The 18,069-nt window shown below is 40.8% G+C and overlaps 1 protein-coding gene across 1 annotated transcript in view; it reads left to right on the forward strand.

Annotated features, from left to right (window-relative positions):
• Nucleotides 1-18,069, forward strand: part of LOC134352277 (protein disulfide-isomerase-like) — a 36,294-nt gene that overhangs the window by 1,559 nt on the left and 16,666 nt on the right. Inside the window, exons 2-3 of the mRNA XM_063059567.1 lie at nucleotides 833-976; nucleotides 15,735-15,941. Coding sequence (XP_062915637.1) covers nucleotides 833-976; nucleotides 15,735-15,941 — 351 coding nt within the window. The remainder of the gene's footprint in view (nucleotides 1-832; nucleotides 977-15,734; nucleotides 15,942-18,069) is intronic.

The following is an 18,069-nucleotide window of genomic DNA, read 5'->3' on the forward strand; positions in this document are numbered from 1 at the left end:
CACAAAGATGTACCAGTTACTAGGTTAACTGGTCATCATAAATTGTCCCGTGATTAGACTGGGATTAAATAGTGGGTTGCTGGGCAGGAAGGGCCTGTTCTGTGCAGTATCTCTAAATAAAAAAATAAAATGAATACTACTGCTTTATAGCAATCGCTATTCATGAAAGCTTCTGTTGCTTCAGTATCCAGCAATGAATTTTAAATTAAATGGTGGAAATAGTCTCCCAAATGTGATTTGATTTTATCAGGTTTAATGTAAGTAGAACTGTGCTATTAATAATTTCAATGTCACCAGCAGTCACTTATTTAACTCTCACAGTAGTTCAGTTTTAATATACAGTATCTGGTGACTGGTCTTTTTCTACCTGCAGAGGTGGAAATGTGCAGTAAAATTATAATATCTTCTGTGTTCACAGACGCAATAGCTTCAGCTAGTTTTCCCAATTGACAAATAATTCTTTGAAGTTTTGTGGTATGGATTATTAGTATCAAACCATCCTTTACACCAAGTTCTCGATCCATTGGCTTTAGCACATATAGTGAGTATTAATGAGCAATGAATAAAATAGGATTCAGTTTACCCATGTGGGCAACCTTGATACAGTAGCAAGGTTAAAAAGTAGTATTTCATCATATTGATTGCAGATGTTTATCTCACCATTTTCCAGGTTTAGCTCCACAAGTTTGTTTGTTCTGGCTATCTTAAAACTGTTCTGAAAGTTTCAGTACAATGAAAAATGGAGAGCGATTGAATCAGCTTCTACTCACCCAGAGCCACAGAATGAACACCTCAGTTCTTGTGCTTTTATTACCCGTCTTTTTATCTGCAGTTTGGGCTGAGCTCAACAAAAAGGAAAGAAATGACACGAGAGCTCAACAACCCAAGATCAAGGAAGAGCAGCATGTTCTTGTGCTAACTAAAGAAAATCTTGCCAGAGCCCTGAGGGAAAACAAATTCCTCCTTGTTTTTTTCCGTAAGTTTTTTCAACTTGAGGCTAAACAATAGTATGTGTGCTTTATCATTAGCTTGGTTATGCTGTATCAGGAAAGTCTTTGGACTAGTTCTGAGGAAAGCTTCTACAGTGAGCATTGATACGTGTAAGGCTAATGCTACCCAAGGTAACACAGCTTATGGTTAGACTTAAAATCTCTTTTTTCTAAACTTTGATATTGAATTAAGTGTCCTACTGGATGTGGTTCAGAACACACCTGCTGAACACCTGCTGTAAATCCACTTGTGGAATTGCCAAGACCTTCAAGAGTTTCAAGGATACTTGAGAATTGTTTCTACTTATAATAGCATAATTTGTAAATGTCACAGGTTTTTTTTTGATATAAACTTGACTGGGAATTTGAAAGAAAACATTGATTAGTATCCTGCAATTTTCTAGCCATGGAGGAACTTTTCCTCAACGGTTAAATTGGTTTCCATTGGTAGTCCCACATCACCAGATTCAGGAATCAGTTATTATGCTTCAACCATCAGGCTCCTGAACCAGTGTGGATAACTTCACTCACCTTGGCTCCACAACCTATAGACTCACTTTCAAGGGCTCTACAAATCATGTTCCCAGTATTATTTATTTACTTGTTATATTATTTGCAGGATTTGTCTTGTTTTGGACGTTTGTCAGTCTTTGTTTATGTACAGTTTTTCATAAATTCTATCATATTTCTTTATTTTCCTGTAAATGCCAAGAAAATAAATCTCAAGGCAGTATATGGTGACATATACCTATTTCGATAATAAATATACTTTGACATTGAACTTAACAATCAGCAGCAGGTGCAACATTCTCACTTAAAATAAAACAAGTCTTAACATTTCAACACTTTGCTCAAACTGCAGAAGAGAGGATCCTCGAACCATTTAGTTCCTTTCCTTAATGGCTATTCTATATCTCCATTACAGATGTTCCACCATGTTGTAATGTTGATTCTTTTTATTTTTCCTGTTGTCTTCTTCACTTTCTGTACAGTATGCCTAGACAACTGTTCAATTATAGCTAATCTTTAACGTCATAATCAGTGTGCACTTGGAATTGTTGACATTTGAATACCTACTGTGATTTACATCATCCCACTTTCTATTATAAATGTTAATGGCAGAAACCTGACTTCCAAAGATAGAGTTTGTGCTGAAGCTGTTTTCTCCACACTTAAAGCTATTGGGTTATATTTTGCTATACTACTGCGGCAAGACCAACTGTACTTGCTCTTACAGGGTAAATCAAACAGCAATGACTACTATCCTTGCCAACTTACTTTCATGCATTAATCTAGAAGCAAATGCTTCAACTGCTAGTGCAATTCATGCCGATAGAAATGAAAAGCCTGCATTTATTTTATTAGCTCACTTTGCCCTCACAAAAAAGCAGCTGAAACTTCTTGAACTTCTGGTAATGCCCCCCAGTGCCCTCTCCTTCACCATTTCCCATCCCCTTGTCCCTCTCTCACCTTATCTCCTTGCCCGTCCACCACCTCCCTCTGGTGCTCCTCCCCTTTTCTTTCTTCCATGGCCTTCTGTCTCCTTTACCTATTTACTTCCCAACTCTTTACCTCATTCCCCCCCCCCCACCCAAGTTTCACCTATCACCTTGTGGCTCTCTCTCCCCTCCCCCCACCTTTTAAATCTACTCCTCTGCTTTTTTTTCTCCATTCCTGCAAAGGGTTTTGGCCCAAGACATCGACTGTACTCTTTTCCTAGCTGCTGCCTGGCTTGCTGAGTTCCTCCAGCATTTTGTGTGTGTTGCTTGGATTTCCAGCATCCGCAGATTTTCTCTTGTTTATGAGCTGAAAGATCTATAATACTTTCAAAAATTTTGAATGGAGTGACACATAATAGTTAATGCAAGAGATAGGATCTATGGGCACATAGAGAATCATGGTCTGATCAGGGACAGTCAGCATAGCTTTGTGAAGGGCAGATCGTGTCTAACAAGCCTGATAGAGTTCTTTGAGGAGGTGACCAAGCATATAGATGAGGGTAGTGCAGTGGATGTGATCTACATGGATTTTAGTAAGGCATTTGACAAAGTTCCACATGGTAGGCTTATTCAGAAAGTCAGGAGGCATGGGATACAGGGAAGTTTGGCCAGGTAGATTCAGTATTGGCTTGCCAGAAGAAAGCAGAGGGTCGTGGTGGAGGGAGTACATTCAGATTGGAGGATTGTGACTAGTGGTGTCCCACAAGGATCATTTCTGGGACCTCTACTTTTCGTGATTTTCATTAATGACCTGGATGTGGGGGTAGAAGGGTGGGTTGGCAAGTTCGCAGATGATACAAAGGTTGGTGGTGTTGTGAATAGTATAGAGGATTGTTGAAGATTGCAGAGAGACATTGATAGGATGCAGAAGTGGGCTGAGAAGTGGCAGATGGAGTTCAACCCGGAGAAGTGTGAGGTGGTACACTTTGGGAGGACAAACTCCAAGGCAGAGTACAAAGTAAATGGCAGGATACTTGGTAGTGTGGAAGAGCAGAGGGATCTGGGGGTATATGTCCACAGATCCCTGAAAGTTGCCTCACAGATAGATAGGGTAGTTAAGAAAGCTTATCAGGTTTTAGCTTTCATAAATTGAGGGACAAAGTTTAAGAGTCGCAAGATAATGATGCAGTTCTATTAAAATGTAAATATGAGGAATTTTGCAGATGCTGGAAATTCAAGCAACACACAACAAAGTTGCTGGTGAACGCAGCAGGCCAGGCAGCATCTCTAGGAAGAGGAATTCTGCAGATACTGACGAAGGGTCTTGGCCCGAAACGTCGACTGTACCTCTTCCTAGAGATGCTGCCTGGCCTGCTGCGTTCACCAGCAACTTTGATGTGTGTTGCAGCTCTATAAAAATCTGGTTAGGCCACACTTGGAGTACTGTGTCCAGTTCTGGTCGCCTCACTATAGGAAGGATGTGGAAGCATTGGAAAGGGTACAGAGGAGATTTACTAGAATGCTGCCTGGTTTAGAGAGTATGGATTATGATCAGAGATTAAGGGAGCTAGGGCTTTACTCCTTGGAGAGAAGGAGGTTGAGAGGAGACATGACAGAGGTGTACAAGATAATAAGAGGAATAGATAGTGTGGACAGTCAGCGCCTCTTCCCCAGGCCAGCACTGCTCAGTACAAGAGGACATGGCTTTGAGGTAAGGGGTGGGAAGTTCAAGGGGGATATTAGAGAGAGGTTTTTTACTCAGAGAGTGGTTGGTGCGTGGAATGCACTGGCTGAGTCAGTGGTGGAGGCAGATACACTAGTGAAATTTAAGAGACTACTACACAGGTATATGGAGGAATTTAAGGTGAGGGGTTATATGGAAGGCAGGGTTTAAGGGTCGGCACAACATTGTGGGCTGAAGCGCCTGTACTGTGCTGTACTATTCTATGTTTTAAACAAGCTGTCTGACCTTGAAAAATGAGTAGAATTATTATTCCTTTGAGGAGTTTGCTATTGGAGCTTTTTTTTTAACAAGTTGTTATTTTATTTGTATTCTTTATCTCTCCATAAACTCAAATATGTTTTCCAAATAAAATATCACTTTCTACAAACTTAGTTAAGATTTTTTGCTATGTGTTTCTTAATGTGGACCCAATATGCCTCTGAAAAGATCTCTCAAAATGATTGTTCAGAAATCTGTGTATGCGTGCGCGCGTGTGCGCACGCGCGCGCGCACACACACACACACACACACACACAGTGTTTCATTATATACATGTGTGAACCTTTTAACAACAAGCTCTTGTACTAAAGGGCAGCTCTCAGTATCAAAACTAACTTAAACCAACATGCCAACAACAGATTGCTTACTGTCATAAACCCAACTTGATATCCTACAGCAAAGATTGAACCTCATTGTCAATTGTTAGAAATTGGAACGAAATTCTTTTCGATGCCATTAGTGTTAATGGGATTAATTTAATGATAGAGCACTTATCATTGGTTTCACTCAAAGAGAGTATTACTATCAATCTAATTGTCACTTTGTTCCAGCCCAGAGGATTTCCCCCTTCAAGATTGAGATCTATTTCACCCTATTATTTAATCTGTTTTAGCATCTGTTTGGTGACTGCACTCCACATAAAAAAAACTTTGCTGCTTAAACTAAATCCTTTCCAGCCTATTTTGGTTCTTTTCGCAAATTGATCCCCTATTCTCTGATTTCCAATCCTCTTAGCCAAATTATTCCATAGAACCCTTCAAAAATTCGTTCACCTTGTTTGAAACTTTCTCAAGTCCTCCTGGCTCTATGCCTTCTCTCACTGTCATCACCTGTAAAATTATTTTGATGCCAAAGGTGATTATTTATCAGAGAGGATTTCTGTATTTTGCAATCAAAACAGGAGATGGCAGCAAAGTTCAATCAGCAACTGCTGGTCGTGGTTCTAACAATTCACTGGAATTCAATCAATTACCAACTTCTACTATCTAATAGAGCTAAGAAATTTAAAACTAATGATATAGGGTACTGTGCAAAAGTCTTAGGCACATAAATATAGCTAGGGTGCCTAAACCTTTGCACAGTACTGCAGTAATTTTATGTTTTGCACTGTATTGCTGCCACACCCCAAAAAAAACAAATTTCATGACTATATGGAGAGGGGAGGGAGTGGAAAGCACTAGAGAGACATTCTGTAATGATCAATAAGCCATTTGTTTTAAATGAAATGGTGTCCGCAACAATGCCACCCTACTCCGACACGCCTTCTCTGTCTTTCCCGCGGTCCTCCAGTCTCATCATTCCCAACATCCATTGCTCCCACCAGATTTACAAACTCAGATCTCTGCCCCACATTGACAAGTACAGTACTGAGCAAAAATCATAGGCGCCATAGCTATATATATATATGTCTAAGACTTTTGCACAGTACTGTACTATCAGAGAAAGAAACACATACTCTTTGATACAGTACTAATGTAATTAAATATGATCTAGTGGTAAGATTCTGCATTTATTTTTAACAATTTGAAATAATGCCAATATTATGATACCTTAGCAGTGTAGAACCTGATAAAACATCAGTATCAAAGCATGTGGAATATTAAGCAATCTAGTGCAAACATGATACTGTAGAATTTAAAATAATGCTGTTATTATGCAACAGAAAATTCAGTCGATTGGGCAGCATCTGTGGCAAGCGAAAGAAAGTTAATGTTTCAGGCCAAATAATCTTTCAGGTTCTTCAATGTGAAACGTTAATCCCGTTTCTCTTTTCACAGATACCTCCTGATCTGTTGAGTGTTTTCAGTATCTGAGGTATTTCGATTTTCGAATAGTATTCAATACCAGTTCTTAAAGATCACTAACATCAGTTTTTATGAGTAGCAGGTTTTAACTAAGTTTCTTTGTGAAAGAAGGAAGTCAGTGAGTGTAAAGAAGCTCCCCATATACTAAGGTAAACTAAACAAAAATCCAATCCAAAGAAGAGCTCAATCTGAATTCCATAAGCACTCAGAAGAAAAGGCAGGAACCTGAGAGACTTATACTGGCCAATGAGCACATCACTATTTGCAGATATACAATGTAAGGTTTTTCGACAGATAAACGTATAAACTTGAAATAACTTCACAGAACATGTTGATTGTCATGGCAGCAGTCGGTGTAATGGTGGGCTAATAAGATGGTGTTGGAGAATTGTACTTGTATTTATAGTAGCATAAAATTGTCAATAAGCTGCAATAGTATTAAATCAGCTGCAACTACAGATTACTTTGAGAGTTATGTAAACCAGGAGTACCCAGGTTGTTGTCGTGTAGTTTGCGGGAATAAAATCCACAAAATTACACAGAGATCACCAGCTCTGCATGAGGTTAGACAACAGCTCTTAAAAATGAAATAAACACAGAAAATGCTGCAAATATTCATCAGATATTTGGGCCTGTGTAAGCGAGCTAGCTGAAGTGTTTGCTGACATCTTCAACTGCTCCTTGCTTCAGTCAGGATCCCCTCGTGTATTAAGAAGGCAACGATAATCCCAGTGCCGAAGAAGAGCAAGGTGGCATGCCTGAATGACTATCGACCTGTGGCTCTGACATCAATTGCTATGAGGTGCTTCAAGAGATTGGTTATGGCACACATCAACCACAGCCTACCGGTCAACCTCGACGCTTTGCAATTTGCCTACCGGAGCAACAGGTCAATGGCAGATGCCATCTCTCTGGCCCTACATTCCTCCTTAGAACACCTGGAGAATAAAGACGCATACGTAAGGCTCCTTTTCATTGACTACAGCTCTGCCTTTAATACCATCATTCCAAATAAACTGATTCCTGAGCTCCGGAACCTGGGCCTTAGCACTCAGATCTGCAGCTGGATCTTCAACTTCCTCACAGACAGGCTCCAGGCTGTAAAAATAGGGGACAAGCTCTCCTCTACAATCACTCTGAGCACTGGTGCCCCACAAGGCTGTGTACTCAGCCCCCTGCTGTACTCACTGTACACCCATGATTATGTAGCCAAGTTTCCATCAAACTCAATATATAAGTTTGCTGATGACACAACAATTGTAGACTGTGCCTCGAGTAATGATGAGTTTGCGTACAGAGAGGAAATTAAGAACCTGGTGGCATGGTGCGAAGACAATAACCTTTCCCTCAACGTCAGCAAGACGAAGGAATTGGTTGTTGACTTCAGAAGGAGTAACGGACCGCACGACCCAATTTACGTCAGTGGTGCGCAGGTGGAACAGGTCAAAAGCTTTAAGTTCCTCAGGGTCAATATCACAAATCAGCTGACTTGGTCCAACCAAGCAGAGTTCACTGACAAGAAGGCCCACCAGCGCCTTTACTTCCTGAGAAGAATAAAGAAATTTGGCCTGTCCCCTAAAACCCTCACTAATTTTTATAGATGCACCTAGAAAGTATTCTTCTGGGGTGCATCACAACCTGGTATGGAAGTTGTCCTGTCCAAGACCGAAAGAAACTGCAGAAGGTCGTGAACACGGCGCAGCACTTCACACAAACCAATCTTCTGTCCTTGGACTCACTTTACACCGCACGCTGTCAGAGCAGTGCTGCCAGGATAATCAAGGGTACCACCCACCCAGCCAACACACTTTTCGTCCCTCTTCCCTCTGGGAGAAGGCTCAGGAGCTTGAAGACTCGTACGGCCAGATTTGGGAACAGCTTCTTTCCAACTGTGATAAGACTGCTGAACAGATCCTGACCCGGATCTGGGCCGTACCCTCCAAATATCTGGACCTGCCTCTTGGTTTTTTTTGCACTGCCTTACTTTCCATTTTTCTATTTTCTATTTATGATTTATATTTAAATTTTTAATATTTACTATTTTTAATATTTAATATTTGTAATCCAGGGAGTGGGAAGTGCAGAATCAAATATTGCTGTGATGATTGTACATTCTAGTATCAATTGTTTTGGCAACAATAAAGTATAAAAGTATAAAGTATAAAGGTTAGGCAGCAGTTACTGTTTCAGGTCGGAGTTAGCAAAAGATAGAAATCAAACGTGTTATAAAATGCAAAGGAGGAGGAAAGTGGAAAGAAAAAGGGAAGGAAGGCAAGAAGACAGAAAGCAAGAAAGGTTGGATGATGCCATTGGTGTTGGTGACTGCTGAAGACTTGCTCATCTGATCTTTCTTAAGTAGATGTAAAAATGAGGTGAATGAAAACAGAGAGAGAGAGAGAGAGAGAGAGAGAGAGAGAGAGAAGGTAAAAACATACTGGAATCATAAGATTACAAATACACCAGCTGCTGGAAAGAAAAGTCAATGCTGAAAATATTCAGAAGGTCTGGCATGATCTGTGGGGAAAGAAACAGCTCGCATTTCAGGTCAGTTATCTCTTGTTAGGACTGGGAAACATTTAAAGTAGACCAGCTTGTTTCAGACTGCAGAGACCGGGGTTAGCGAGAACAGAGGGAATAATTGGGAAGGGATGGAGACTGAATCAGAATCAGAATCAGGTTTAATATCATTGGCATATGTACTGACTGCTCCTTGAAGATGACTTAGATACTATGGAGGCTAGTACCCATGATGGAGCTGACTAATTTTGCAGTTTTCTGCATCTTACTTTGATCTTGTACAGTTGCCCCCCGCCATACCAGATGGTGAGGCAGTCTGTCATAATGATCTTCACAGTAAATCTGTAGAAGTTTTTGAGTGTTTAAGGTGACAAACCAAATCTCCTCAAAAGTCCTAATGAAATATAGCTGCATCAATATGTTGCAACCAGGTTAGGTCCTCAGAGATACTGACACCCAGGAACTTGAAATTGTTCACTCTCTCCACTTCTGATCCCTCTATGAGGATAGGTTCATGTTTCCTTGTCTTACTCTTTCTGAAGTAAACAATCAGCTCTTTGGTCTTGCTAACGTTGAGTGCAAGGTTGTTGCTATGATACCACTTAATTAGCTCGTATATCTTGCTCCTGTACTCCCTTTCCTCTCCATCTGAGATTCTGCCAACAATAGTTGTATCATCAGCAAATTTATAGATGGCATTTGAGCTGTGACTAGCCACACAGTCATGGGTGTAGAGGAAGTAGAGCAGTGGGCGAAGAGCGTCACCAGTGTTGATTGTCAATGAGGAGGCGATGTTATTTCCAATCCGCACAGATTTTGATGTTCCACCATCAACAAATCAATCAATGTACAACAGGTGAAATGTTCAACAGATCAGACAACATCTGTTGAGTGAAAAAGCATGGCGCTAACCTTAGAGGTTAATGATTTTCCTTAGAATCGGTCTGTTCTGAAATAAACTAGAAAGCCTTGTTAGCTGGAATCATTGAGTTCAGTGTTAAATCCTGATGGCTGTATTGTGCCAGTCAGAAGATGCTGTTCTTATCATTCAAGATGAGGATTCCTGATGGTACTGGCACTGAGTCAACAGGGGCAGAACAACAACTTAACAAGGAGTTTACTTAGCTAGCAATGCTCAGGGATGAAGCTGATGTCTCTGCTGAGGATTGATCATTCAGTGGGAACTTCAGGTAATGAAAATGTGCAAGGGTAAAACTAAAGGGAGAGATGGGATCAGAGGAAAATGAAGAGAGAGAAGGATATGTAAGGATATTAGAATTTGAGAATTGTTGAAAATTGTGATCTTCAATGTCTTAAAGGGAGGAAAACACTTTTGCTAAAGGATCAAAATGTGTCGAAAGATGAGGAAAAGCTATGGACCATGTTAGTTTTCAGAGAGACTATACTAGTGCTGTTGAGGAGAAAGAGGCTGCCATTGACAGCAGCAGTCAGATGTGGTACCTGCATTAGGGAAGAATTTGAGCTTGGCTCACTCACTAACTTGTCTGCAGGCATATCTGAATCAACACACCCCAAATGCTGTAGGAACTCAACAAGTCAGGCAGCATCTGTGGAGGGAAATGAACAGTCACTGTTTGGGCTGAGACCCTTGGATGGAAACTGGAATAAAAGGGTGTGAGAGGGATGGAAGCATGATCTGATAGGTAATAGGGAATCCTGTGAGAGAGAGGGAAGTGGGAATAATGTGAAGCTGGAAGATGGGAAGGATTGAATGAGGTGGAATCTGCTAGGAAAAGACAATAGACCACAGAATAAAGACAAGAAGGTGGGGAGCCAGAATGAGGAATATGGGTGATGGGCAGGTCATGAGGGGAGAGGGGAAAGAGAAGGAATAGCTTAACATTCTTTTTGTGCTATGTTATGAGAAGATCTAACAAAGGGCAAGTGAGTGGGAAAACCCAACAAGAGTGTGACACAGAGGAAAAGAAACTGCAAGTTCTCAGAACGTCACCTACAAACTCTTTTGTAACATACAGGAGCTGAAGAGCTGAGCCAATGGGGGACAACATAGATGCAAGCAACATCAAAACGATTACTGAAACCAAATGTAGGGGAATGATACTCACATTATTCAATTTTCTCACTTCCAAATCTTAAAATATTGGTCCTTCTCTCTTTTTATCCCTTGGACACACCTTACCACTTTCTAACTGAGAAACCTTCCAGCTTATTCTTCGCAATTAACTCTATTTAAAGGGAGCACAACCCGCATCTGCCCTCAGCAAAATCTTATTTGTACAATCGCAAAACCCTTATGTTTCTTTTTCCTCTGAGGAAAAACAGCATCCAAGCCTTCGGAAGGCTAACTGTTCCATAAAACTAGATCCTCAGTCACTGCCACATCACTCTAGCACTGAGTAAAATGAATTTCCCTGGATACCTACAAAGAACTGTATATCAGTCACTTGATGTATGTTTGCTTGTGACATGACCAGGGTGGCTTTGCAGTGATACCTCATGGTCTCACGGATTGACTTTGTGCCATAGAAGATGATGGCAGTGATTAATTTCTAAGTTATGGAGGCCTAGTAGTGTATGCAGACAAGTGTGACTAAGGGTCCTTGGGCAGCTTCTGGTAGGGCTGGCTCAGTATCTTTATATCAAAGACTCTTTGCCTACACAACAGCTTACTAAGGCTCTGCATAATGTGAGGGTCTCATCTGATCTGGTCTCTTCTCTTAAAATGCTGCCCATTTCTGCCCTGCTGCAGCTCCCGTCCTCTGAGCAAATGGAGGCACCTAAAAGTTCCTCACTGCAGCTAGAGGCGGATTGATGTGGGGCAGGAAACATCTTTCAGTGGCTCTGTTAAAGAGAGTGGGAAGCAAGTTGATTGAGACCCCACTTAATTTGCCATCAAGTAAAAAAATCTCAGCTGCTGCAACTGTCACAGAGTCTTGAGGTCGACGCCTAAAGGTTGATCGGAAATCTAGAGGTTGAGGCACGATGGACAGAGCTCTGAATCTGTGAGTTATGCGGGAAAGTCAAAGCTCTGAGTCTGCTGGTGGCTGGAGACCAGAGACCGCCTGTTTGGCAGTTGGAGCACTGTGTATGTGGGAAGTGTCTTTTCCTGTTGTTGCTTTGTTACTTGTTGTGCTATGTTTTGTTGTGTTCTGTGTTGTTCTGGCGAGCATTCTGGAGCTGCTAAGTTTGTGCTGGAATGTGTGGTGACACCTTCCCTGCTGCCCTCAGTGCATCCTTGGGTTCTGTTTGCTGTTTATGCAAATTACTTATTTCACTGTATGTTCTGATGTTCATGTCACGAAATAAAATGAATCCGAACCCAGGATCTCTCCATGCATGCAAAGCTTTTGCTTCCAATTATGTGGTTGGAATGGTTATATCCATAAGTTCATCTAAGTCTAGGCTTACTGTAAAGCAGCAAACAGAACAGCAGAACACCTGGGGCTTCAGTATAAAATGCAAATAAGCTAAGGGAGAGCTTCATGGGAAGCATCATAAAGCTCTTGGGTATGTCAGAAAGCCAATGCCATCCTATTTTCCTCCCAACGTGGTCAACCACAGACTGCAGCGTTCTGGTGCAGCTACTACGCAACCAGTGAGTGGGATTCAATCCTGGTCTCTGATAATATCTGCATAGAGTCTGCATATTCTCCCTGTGACCATGTCAGTTTCCTTTGGGTGCTCTACTTTCCTCTAAATTCCCAAAGAAGTGTGAGTTGGCAAGTTAAATGGCTAGTGTGAAAAACCAAATAGATGTAGGTGGCTGGTAGTGTCTGGGGCAGTTATGGAGATGTAGGGAGAATAAAATGGGATCAGTGTAGAATCTGTACAAACAGTGCGTGATGGCCAGCGTGGACTTGGTGAGCTTTAATAATGTATGGCTCAGTGAATCACTGACTGGAACATACAGTATCTCCAAATGGCATGGGAATTCTGGGTAAGTAATGAGCACCTTGCTTGTGTCTTGAACTGTTCTTTGACCGATATTCTGAGAACTTGCAGTTTCTTTTCCTCTGTGCACACTCTTGTAGGGTTTTCCCACCCAGTTGCCCTTTGTTAGATCTTCTTGCAATGTAACACAAAAAGAATAAGTTATGCATATGCTATGTCAGAATCAGAATCAGGTTTGTTATCACTGGCATGTGACGTGAAATTTGCTAACTTAGCAGCAGCAGTTCAATGCAATACATAATCTAGCAGAGAAAAAAAATAATGACAATCATATCCAGTGTGTCAACATGGCAACTACAGTGCCTGCTGACGTCACAATTGTCTCTAATACTAAGATTCGGTAAGCATCATACTCTTTTTTTAAAGAAAACAGGTTCATGCTTTCGAAGAACCAAATAATTTATCCTTGGAAATCTGTAGTAATAACCTCATTGATTTTATTGGTAGATTAATTTTCAGTATTTTTCTGCAAAATCTGACATGATATCAGTATGTGCCAACTACTGCTCTGGCCACTGTGGGCCTTCCCTATTATTATTGGTTAAAGTTTCTCTAGGGTTCTGTGGTATCTTTCTTTGTGTTATGTTTTTGGAAGAGAGGTGGTTCTTCACATAGAAGTTTGCCAAAATGGCCACTGCCAAACGGATATGTAATTGGTAAATGAAGAATTGGATATAGAGAATAAAAAAATCAGAATAACAAATGTTCTTCAACAAGCAAAAGTACTGAACTAGAAGCAACAGGGCTACCTCTGATTTATAGTCACTTTACAGGAATGTTATAAGATCCAGGGGAAATAGTAAGGAAGGTGACTGAAGGCTTGACCAGAGGCAAATTTAATTACAGTAGTTCTGACCGCTCCTTTACATCTTACCACCTCTAAACACCACCCTTGGCAAAGTTTCCCCAATATTTCACAGAGCCCCCAGATCAGAGAATTCCTTCTCTGAGAATTTTTTCATCTCAGTCCTAAACCGTTTATACCTTATTGCAAAACTGGACTTCCAAGATTTCCTAGCCAGGGAAAGCATCTTCCTTGCATCTAGCCTTGAAGCTTGGAATTTTTTGGAGAGATCTTTCATTCTTTTTAAGCCCTGGAGAATGCAAACCAAGTCTATTCAACTACTCCCCATATGGCAAATGTGCCACCCTGGGATCAGCCTGGTGAGTCTTTGTTGTTTGTTCTCTACTTGCTTTCTTACATACAGGTGCCAAATCTATACAGAATGCCACAAAAGCCTGGCGCAATTGCAGTAAGACTTCTTTAATCCTGTGTTCCAGTCCTTTAATAATGGAAGCCAACATGCCATTTACCCTCATGATCACTGACTTCACCTGCTTGTTGGCCTTCCATGACCCGTGTAAAAGCATATCTAGGTTCCTTTGAATATCAACATCACCAAGTCTCTTGCCATTTAACATTCTGATTTTCAGTTATCTCCACCAAATTGGATAACTTCGTATTCTTCCATATTTTGAAATTAGAATTGGAATTGGTTTGTTACTGTCACATGTACTGGTATACAGTGAAAAGGTTTCCTTGCATATCATTCATACAAATTAAATCATTACACAGTGCACTGAGATAGAGTAAAGAAAAGCAATAGCAGAGTGCAGAATAAAGTGCAACAGTTATAGAGAAAGTGCAGAGCAGGTAAACAAGAAGTTGCAAGATAATAATGAGGCACATTTTATTCCATCTGGCGTATTCTAACCCTTGAACCCTGTTTGTCCATATTCCCTTGTATTCTCATGATGTCTTCATCTGCACTCACAATTCCACCTTGTTTAGTATTATCAGTGAACTAGGAAATATATCATTTGGGATCCTCAACCAAGTAATGTGGATTGAGAATACTTGGTACCCTAACGTTAATGATCAACGTCCTTTGTGGGATGTTATTGACACCCTTCCAAAAATCCAAATACACCATATGTGCTAGTTCGCTATTACATCCTTCATTATAGATTCCAGCATTTTCCCTCCCACTGATGTTAGGCTAATAGGTCAGTAGTTTACTGTGTTTTTCTTTCTTTCTTTGTCAAATAGTGAGGTCACATTTACTACCACAAACCTATTGGAGTAATTTTGGAATGTATAAAAGTCTCAAAGATAATAACCAGAGCATATGATTACTAAGACATCCGATCTGAAGACTGAGCTAGAACACTTAACCACTATGTGTTGGGTGATTTCATATATATTGATGTCATTTGCGTCAATGACTCGCGCAGTCTGAGAATGTGCTGGGGGGCAGCCCACAAGTGTTGCCATGCTTCCAGTGCCAACATAGCATGCCCATAACTTACTAGCCCTAACACATACGTTCTTTGGAATGTGGGAGGAATCCATAGCACCCGATGAAACCCATGCGGTCACAGGGAGAACATACAGCAGTGGAAATTGAACCCCAATTGCTGGTGCTGTAAGACGTTATGTTATCTGCTAAGCTACAGTGCTGGCCCTGGACTTAAGGAACTTAATAAACTTAACCATTTAAAATAATTAGATAATTAAAACTGTGACTATATAGTTTTTAAAGCTTGTTGCTGAATCTTTGGACAAAAGTTACAAGGGAAATAAGGGTCATTTCATCCCTGAAAACACATCAAACCAACCTTATATTAATCAGATATTCTAAACTGGAACAGGCCAGACATTGCTTATATAGAAAATGTCTCTCTATCCTGGTTCTGAAAAATAACTTGTTTGCTCTCTTTCCCAGTTCTGATGAACAGTCTTGGGTATGAAATAATAACTCTGTTTCTCTTTCCACAGATACTGCCCAACTTGTGGTGTGTATTTAGCATATTTGTCTTTCATTTTGATTGAATAGATCAGTTTATCACCTCATTGTAAAGTCTCTCTAAGTAAATCTTTAGTGTAACTAGATGAAAATTAAATAAAAGGAATAATTCATGCAGGAAAACTTACTCTGGCTGCTCTTGTTTATTTGATTGAATAATAAACTTTGAGAATAAAAACAGCATATTTGATTTTGCAGCAGAGCATATGGTACCATTATGTTTGTTTTTTCACTTGTTACAGATGCCCCTTTGTCTGGTGCTTCACACGTTTTACTGATTGAATATGAGAATGCTGCCAAAGTGCTCAAGAATGAACATTTTGAAGCTAAACTTGGCAAGGTCGATGCATCAGAAGAAAAGGATCTTATAGAAGAATTCAATATTCAAGATTACCCAACCTTGAAATTTTTCGTGAAAGGAGACAGGAAGAACCCACTAAATTGCACAGGTCACTGTTGTTATCGGCACTTATCCCTCCCGCCCTCCCCAGTACACTCTTCTCTGTTGGTTTGTCTTTGCCTTGTAACACTTAACAAACACCTTGGTCACTCCTTGAGCGTGGGTATAAGAATCAGAATCAGGTTTGTTATCAGTGACAAGTGTCATGCAATCTGCTGAGTTGCAGCAGCAGTGCAGTACAATGCACAGACATTACTATAAGTTACAATAAGGAAGATATAGAAAATAAAAAGTATTTCAAAAAGAGTGCAAAATAGTGAGATTGTGTTCATGGACCGTTCAGAAATCTGTGGAAGAAATTGTTCCTAAAATGTGGAGTGTGTGTTTTCAGGCTTCTGTACGTCCTTGATGGCATCAACGTGAAGGGAGCATGTCCTGGGTGGCGGGGTCTTTGATGATGGATTCTGCCTTTTTTTAGGCATCACCTTCTGAAAATATCCTCCATGATGGGCAGGCTGGTGCCATTGATGGAGCTAGCTGAGTTTTTCCAATCCTCTCCAATGGCACCTCCTTACTAGAAGGTGATGTAACCGTCTAGAATGGATGTAAGTTGAATGTCTTATCATGTTCGAAGATTTTCCTTTCTAAAGTATTCTCTCTCATTAGATAGATAGAGTGTTAAACAATTTACAGACAGCAAAATCTTACAAACAGTAAAAGAAAAGTTTGATTAAATTTTAAATTACTTTTGATAGTGTTAGTTGAACACGCAAGCTGGTGTTATCGTACTGCGTACACTCACCAGAACAGCTTTTTAACATTTTATTACTTCATCTAAAAGAAAGAGAATATGTTATCTTGGGGAATGAAATTAAATGATCTACTGTGCAGTCCAGAAAAAATACTGCAAGTACAAAGGAGCAAATAAATGTAGATTTAAGCGGGGAACCCAAAACCATGAGCCATGCGTATAATGGAGTTAGTAATAAATGTAAGACGGAATTCAGGAGAAACTTAAGGCTGTGGTATTCATCACCTTGTGCAGTGGTTGAGGTGAATGGCACTGAGCAATCTAAGAGTGTAGCTGAATATATAGGTGAGCCAGGAAAGAAAGTTGTATTGAAGGAATCAGATAAAATGAAATGGGATAAAGCTTTCATGGAACACTGTTAGCATAGTGGACCTGTTTCACTCAATGTTTTAACTCTGTTGGCTTCTGCGCTATAAAGTACATTTAATGATGAACATTTTTCTCTCTCTTCCATACCACTGTCCTATTTTTGAAACATGGCTCCACTGAAGTCAATAGAACTGAATTTTTGGAAGTTGGGTAGAACACAAGTTATGCATTTATGCTTCCCTTTCTCCACCATCAACTCTGCTCTCAAATGCATCTCTCCCATTTCACGCACATCTGCTCTCACTCCATCCTCCCGCCACCCCACTAGGGATAGGGTTCCTCTTGTTCTCACCTACCACCCCACCAGCCTCCAGGTCCAACATTTAATTCTCCATAACTTCCACCACCTCCAACGGGATCCCACCACCAAGCACATCTTTCCCTCCACCCCCCATTTTCTGCTTTCTGCAGGGATCGCTCCCTACGCGACTCCCTTGTCCATTCGTCACCCCCCATCCCTTCCCACCGATCTCCCTCCTGGCACTTATCCTTGTAAGTGGAACAAGTGATACACCTGCCCTTACACTTCTTCCCTCACCACCATTCAGGGCCCCAGACAGTCCTTCCAGGTGAGGCGACACTTCACCTATGAGTTGGCTGGTGTGATATACTGTGTCCGATGCTCCCGATGTGGCCTTTTATATATTGGCAAGACCTGATGCAGACTGGGAGATCGTTTCGCTGAACACCTACGCTCTGTCCACCAAAGGAAGCAGGATCTCTCAGTGGCCACACATTTTAATTCCACATCCCATTCCCATTCTGGTATGTCAATCCATGGCCTCCTCTACTATTGAGATAAAGCCACAGTCAGGTTGGAGGAACAACACCGTATATTCCGTCTGGGTAACCTCCAACCTGATGGCATGAAAATTGATTTCTCTAACTTCCGTTAATGCCCCTCCTCCCCTTCTTACCCCATCCCTTATTTATTTATTCATTCATTCATTCTCTCTTTCCCTCTCACAATAACTCCTTGCCTGTTCTCCATCTTCCT

The sequence above is a fragment of the Mobula hypostoma genome, chromosome 9 (assembly GCF_963921235.1).
Source record: "Mobula hypostoma chromosome 9, sMobHyp1.1, whole genome shotgun sequence".
In the NCBI taxonomy this organism is placed as follows: Eukaryota; Metazoa; Chordata; class Chondrichthyes; order Myliobatiformes; family Myliobatidae; genus Mobula; species Mobula hypostoma.